The 6,503-nt window shown below is 36.9% G+C and overlaps 1 protein-coding gene across 3 annotated transcripts; it reads left to right on the top strand.

The window, feature by feature from the left end:
• The first annotated feature begins 2,574 nt into the window (after positions 1-2,574).
• On the top strand, positions 2,575-4,891 carry LOC143740318 (C1GALT1-specific chaperone 1-like). Of its 3 annotated transcripts, none has more exons than XM_077232455.1 (2): positions 2,575-2,671; positions 3,141-4,891. In XM_077232455.1, the coding sequence occupies exon 2, from the start codon at positions 3,155-3,157 to the stop codon at positions 4,106-4,108; it is 954 nt and encodes a 317-aa protein (XP_077088570.1). In that variant the 5' UTR covers positions 2,575-2,671; positions 3,141-3,154; the 3' UTR covers positions 4,109-4,891. The 3 variants fall into 3 exon arrangements, with proteins under 3 accessions (XP_077088570.1, XP_077088569.1, XP_077088571.1); XM_077232454.1 differs by having other exon boundaries at positions 2,575-2,788; XM_077232456.1 differs by lacking the exon at positions 2,575-2,671 and adding an exon at positions 2,677-2,761.
• The last annotated feature ends 1,612 nt before the right edge of the window (positions 4,892-6,503 follow it).

Below are 6,503 nucleotides of genomic sequence, written 5' to 3'. Positions count from 1 at the left end.
AGCGTCTCACTGTACAGGGAACAAAGGAATTTTGTCTCATAATACTAATATCCAACCTATAAAGCAATCATTCAAAATAACTTCTGAGCCCATTAAGGGAATGTGATATTTTGAGTACATGCATTCTTAAGTCTATTTAATTTTGTGACCTATTCCCGCCATAATTCTTGTAGGCTATACCTGTTTGATTTTTACATGACGATGTTGTTGTTGTTGTTGTTGATAATATTTTGTCAAATGTCTGTTTTTATTGTCTCTCATGTGTTTATTTATTGTCTGTAAAATTGTGCTACGATGTTGATGTTAATGTAAATGCAAAAAAATCAAATAAAACCTATTTTGACTAATACATAGCCTAGCCTATTACCCAGTGTCGCTTCTTTCTTTCTTTCTTTCTTTCTTTGTAATTATGTCTTTTTTTGGAGTATTCAGGAAATGAGATGGCAGGTGAGAAACAAAAGATGTTTTATTCAATTGTTTATGCACCATGATCGCATGAGTAATTTATATCTTCTGATCTTGCATGAAAAAGAAACCCTGTGTCTTGCCTGTTTAATCTCGTAAATATGTAAAATGCTGCATATTCAACATTAAAGCTTAGCTCATGTGAGATTCATGAGTTCAGCCAATTGATGAGTAGGAGTTCATTAAAGACAGTGGGAAGGAAATAAGAGCTATAACAAAGATTATTTCAATAAAACAGAAAGGTATTCTCTCTGTATTCCTATAAAAAGCTGACTTGTGCTTCCTTCAGTTCACCAGCCCACTACCTTAAACCATGGTAAATATATATATATATATATATATATATGTATAATTTATTTTTATTTTTTTTCAGAATGCTTGGCTAATTTTTATTGACTGTCAGTGGAGAAACATGCTTTTTGGGACCAGGAGGTGTAGATACTGACATCTGCTATCATGGGCTAACAGAGCCATGCAATGACCCCTTGGCCTGGCCTGGTGGATTCTGTAACTGCACCATCTGGTTCTTTAAAGGGATAGTTCACCCAAAAATGAAAATTCTGTCAGTAATTACTCACCCTCATGTTTTCCAAACCCGTAAGACATTCATTCATCTTTGGAACACAAATTAAGATATTTTTGATTAAATCTGAGAGCTGGATCACTCCTCCATAGGCTTCTAAGGGATTGAAACTTGCTAGCCCCGAAAAGTTATTAAAGACATCGTTAAAATAGTCCAAGTGACTACAGTGGCTCAATCTTAAGTTTATCAAGCGACGAGAATACTTTTTGTGCGCAAAAAACAAACAAAAATAAATGTATTTCAACTATTCATTTCCTTCTCTTTGGGCCTCTGGTCAGTTCACGTAGTGTGATTGCGTAGAGCTACGTCACACATAGGCTCACTATTGGCCGACGCTGGTCATGTGTGTGATGCGTGTGACGTACAACACAGAAGCTTACGCTATTACACTACGTGAACTGACTCGAGGCCAACAGAGAAGGAAATGAATAGTTGAAATAAAGTTGTTATTTTTGTTTGTTTTTTGCGCACAAAAAGTATTCTCGTCGCTTGATAAACTTAAGATTGAGCCACTGTAGTCACTTGGACTATTTGGACTTTAATAACTTTTCGGGGCTGGCAAGTTTCAATCTCTTAGAAGCCTATGGGGGAGTGATCCAGCTCTCAGATTTAATCAAAAATATCTTAATTTGTGTTCCGAAGATGAACGAAGGTCTTACGGGGTTTGAACAACATGAGGGTGAGAAATTACTGACAGAATTTTCATTTTTGGGTGAACAATCCCTTTAAAGCAGTGTTTCACAACCAGTGGGTCGTAGGTCATTCTATAAAGCATCTTTCTCCATTGATGAGCCACAAAAGAGCCACAAATGACTGATAAAGAAATATTTATATTATAGTTTATATTAGTAAAGTATCGTGCAGTCATGGCTACATTTTCGTGTGGCTCCACAGTCATTAGCCCAAACATTTTCCTTTTATTCTAAGAAATCGTTCTCACTACATTATAAAGTTTTCTATAATTCAGTTAGCAATTGAGGTTTCAATATGCTTAATTTCTAAATCCTCTTACAAAGCAGAAAATGAAAAACAGAAAAGCTCTTTGGCAAATATATTAAGAAAAGTGTTTTATAAAATGCTTTATAAAAAGTTGCAGTTTTAGTAATAGTTAATTCGTAATTACTGCATTATTTTATTGTTATATTTAAATAACATCTTAAACATGACTTACATAGTTTTATCTATGTATGTGTTAATTTAAAATTAATTCTTAATGCATTATTTACACTAACTGTACAACTGTAAAAAAATAAAGTAAATTGGTTTTAGATATGTCCATTTATTTGTCAAATTTTATATTTGAATTAAATTCATAATTTATTCAATCATATTTTAAGTGAGTCGATTTTATATTTATATATGCATTAACATAAAAGTGGTTAAATAATCAGTGAAAACTTTTAAATGGCACAAATCATTTCCGCCCTTGTTTACTTACAGGAAAACGACGTTTGTAGTTTTTACCACCGTGTTCGTCTCAGCGAGACAGCCTAAATGAACAACATTTCCCACTGTGCCTTTCGTTCAGATTAAACATCCGCTTAAACATCCGTGTTCAAGCCGCACTGGACTGCGACCAGCTTTCTTACTTTATTCCGTGCAAATGAATTGCAAGGTGGACAGGTAACACTGACTCCAGAACGGACTACATTTTTTTGTTTTCCGGTTGTGTGTACGGAACTAAATGCGAAGGGATAACGTTAGCGTCTAAATGTGAGCACTATTCTGCGTTCTTGAAAGGTATCCAGATTATATCTAATTAATGATTTAAATGTGTAACGTTAGTTTATATTAAGCGTTTATTAAGTATTCTTGCAGTTAGGTGTAGCCGGTTGTTTTCAAAGTTAGCTTCTTGAGTGTGAAGTAAACACTATTCAGTAAACTTGACTATTTGCTTTGTGAAAATACCTTTGTATTGTCACCAGGAACAAAATTTAAGTTATTTCAACAGACAACGTTTCTCATCACATACTCTCTGTCTCGAGTTATATAATATTTTTGTTGTTATTGCTGAACATATGTCAAAAGAGCACAAACTGCCATTTGTTTTGTTCTAATCATTATATCTTTATTCATATTTTTATCATTACAGGGTTACATTCCAGCATGATGTCTGAGGGCAGTTCCTTTATGAAAGGCTTGATCCTAGGGGGTATATTCTGCCTGGTGATGACTTACTTTGAGACCTTTAATACAGGAGTCCATTCAGGAAGTCATCAGCATCTTCACCATCATCTGAAACCCATCAGCAAAGATGAACTAGAAATGTTATCAGAGAATCAGATGTCTGATCTCACCCAGCAGGTTCGAGTGTACTGTCTCATCATGGTCACTCCCAAGCTCCTGGTCCACTGGGCGACAGCCAACGACACTTGGAGCAAACACTGCGACAAATCAGTGTTCTACACGTCCGAATCTTCCAAAGCTCTAGAGGCGTTTGACTTACAGGAGCAGGATGAGTGGGCCAGGCTGCGCAAAGCCATCAAACACGCCTATGAGAATGCCGGAGACCTACGCTGGTTCTTCGTGGCCCGGCCCACCACATTCGCAATTATAGAGAACCTCAAGTATTTGGTTTTGGAAAAAGATTCAAGCCAGCCGTTTTACATTGGCCACACGGAAAAGTCAGGAGAGCTGGATTATGTGGAGTACGACAGCGGGATTGTGCTGAGCTACGAGGCTGTTAGGAGGCTGATAGAGATGTTCAAAGATGAAGACAAATGCCCCGAGCGAGGACGTGCCTTGTGGAAGATGCCCGAAGAAAAGCAGCTCGCCACCTGTCTGAAGTACAGTGGGGTGTTTGCTGAAAATGGAGAGGATGCGCAAGGCAAAGGGCTTTTTAACAAGAAGAGCGCTAGCTCTTTGATTTCCGACAGCATGGGCCAAAACCCAGCCGACGTCGTGGAGGCCTGTTGTTCTGACATGGCCATCACATTTGGAGGTATGTCTCCGAGCCAGATGCAGGTCTTGATGTTTGGCGTATATAGACTCCGGCCGTATGGACACGAATTTCATGATTCCTTGACATTTCTGCCTCCTAAAGACTCTGATAATGACTGATTGACTTCATGGTTTCTGTATTGGAACTGTTTCTGTGACACAGAGCTGGAATGTTGATGATACTGGGTGCAGGGCTGAATTATCTGTGATGTGTTATGTGTACTTTCTGGTTGTGTTCGATGAAGGTTGGTCCTGGTGTGTAAGATGAGGGTTTTTCACCCTGCTTTCTGCTAAAAATGTTCTCTGGTAAAAGCAAAAGGATAACGGTTTGCAACTTTGCATATGAGCATGATTTAATCATGAGAGCCAATATAGGATCATTTTGTGCACTTGATAATATTTTGAATAAAAATTTGCTAGATTTATGAATGCCACATTTATGGATCAGATATGCACTGTGATGTTTTATGAAGTTTTATGGTATACACTTCTACAACTCCCCTGTAAACAATTCAGCAGCAAATTGGTTAATTGTATATAAAAAAATGCAAAGTGTATACTTTATATGATCCATTTGATGATAACTGATTATCTAGCTGTGTTCTAATTATTCTTTACATTTTTCTTACTTTTCATGGGGGACTGGTAGGAATAAAAATTAAGAATCTTTTGGTGACTTTTAAAAGGAAATATTTTGGATGTAAAGGGAAGGGCTGTTTATATGGCAAAAGAAAACGTTCAAGTCAAGTAAATGTGGTTCAAAAGTGTAATCCAAATACGCTTGAGTTTGTGCTATTACTTGCATAGAAACTTGTCTATTTGCATATCAAAATATTGTTTCTATAATTCATTACACAATGGTTTGTGACCCTTTTAAATTAATAAATGAAAACACCCATAAAACATTAAATCCTCTTTATTACATGGATATTTACAATAGTTTACAACACTATTGGTAGCTAGGTTGGGAAACAACTACCTTTTTACAAACATCTGTCACTGAATCGCTGTCCATAGTGCTTTTGAACTCATTTCGCTCTAGAATAGAGTTTCCTGTTTCACCCTTTTCACATCCTGATCTGATTTTCAAACACATCATCTGTTTGATCTTTAGCACATGAGAATCATATCGTTAGAAGTCATGTATTAATATTCATTTTCGGTTTTGTGTTTCAACCCATATATTATTATTCTTAAACTGACAAGCTACCGAAAATGTTGAACACATTAATATTGAATGATGGTACTTTGATTTCATAATTCAGAAATAACAGACATCTTGCACTTTGTGACTTGCCGATTTAAAGTAATACTGCTTTGTATTATCATGTGCTGTTGTTGCTAGTTCCCAAAAGGACACTTAAAATGAGTGTCTGCAAAGAGATTTAAAATCAAGGCCTTGTATGCCTTGTTACATCTAGGCCTATGTTATGTACTGTACACAGTGTTTCAAATTTAAGGAGAGGAATGTTAAAGGAAGATATACATGTATAGGAACATTTTTTCTAATTCAAAGGTGTGCAAGAATTGGTGGCACCTAAAAAAAACAGTTATTAAAAAAAGGATGGGACAGTTAAAAGCTAGATTGGACTTTAGCAGCTCTTGTGTGCTAAAGTTTGACCCAAAAAAGTGCTCATGAAAACCTTTAAATACATATTATAAATGGCCCCCGGATGTATATGTATAAAATGTATATATTTACAATCAATCATTTAAAATTATTTTTTTATCAGCTAATATTTAATAAATTATCATCATACCTCTGTGATAAATTTGATGACGCTACTGGCTATGTCTTTTACCAACAGTTTTGCGTTATGTCGAGGGGGGGCCAAGATGGCGACCTGGGTAGACGCTTGCCTGTGAGCTCGTGAATTTTTCAAGTAGGCTACCAAACTTTTAGAATTATCCTAATGGACTCAAAGATTGTTTTCTGAGAAGTGACTTGTTGCCTTTGTATTTTATGCACGGACAGTAGGACTATTTAACCTAAAAAAAAGAGAAAAAAGTGAAGTTCTTCCGTCGTCGCGTTATGAAACAGTGAACCGGCTAGCTTATAGAGAAGTTAGCAACGTGACAGATTAGTACTGAAAATATGGCCAAAAAAGAAGCAAGACGCAAGGGAGGACTGATGTTGGACATGGAGTCTGATGCTTTCCCAAACTTATGTTCACCTCTTCCTGAAACCCCTGAATAGCCCCAGTCCAAAGAAGGTCCACTCTGAAATTTCGAAGAAAGAAACGGAAAATGTGTCCAATGCTGATATTCTGAAAGCTATTCACGGACTGAATGACCGATTCTCCAAGTTTGAAGAAATGGTGAACAAGAACACGGCGGAGATTGTTGTCATGCAGGAGCATATGAAAGACCTTGGGATGCATTGTAAGGCGACAGATGACATCGTGAAGAAGCTGAACGAGCGAGCGACTGTAATTCAGGAGCGGCAGGAGGAGGCTGAGAGATATAGCCGACGATGGAATCTCCGTCTGCTTAATCTGCCGGAATACAGCAACGA

Source organism: Siphateles boraxobius, unplaced genomic scaffold (assembly GCF_051911475.1).
Source record: "Siphateles boraxobius isolate OS27281-9 unplaced genomic scaffold, OSU_SipBor_1 17, whole genome shotgun sequence".
Classification (NCBI taxonomy): Eukaryota; Metazoa; Chordata; class Actinopteri; order Cypriniformes; family Leuciscidae; genus Siphateles; species Siphateles boraxobius.
Note: the sequence above shows the minus strand (reverse complement) of the source record. Positions and strands in the feature narration are given on the sequence as shown.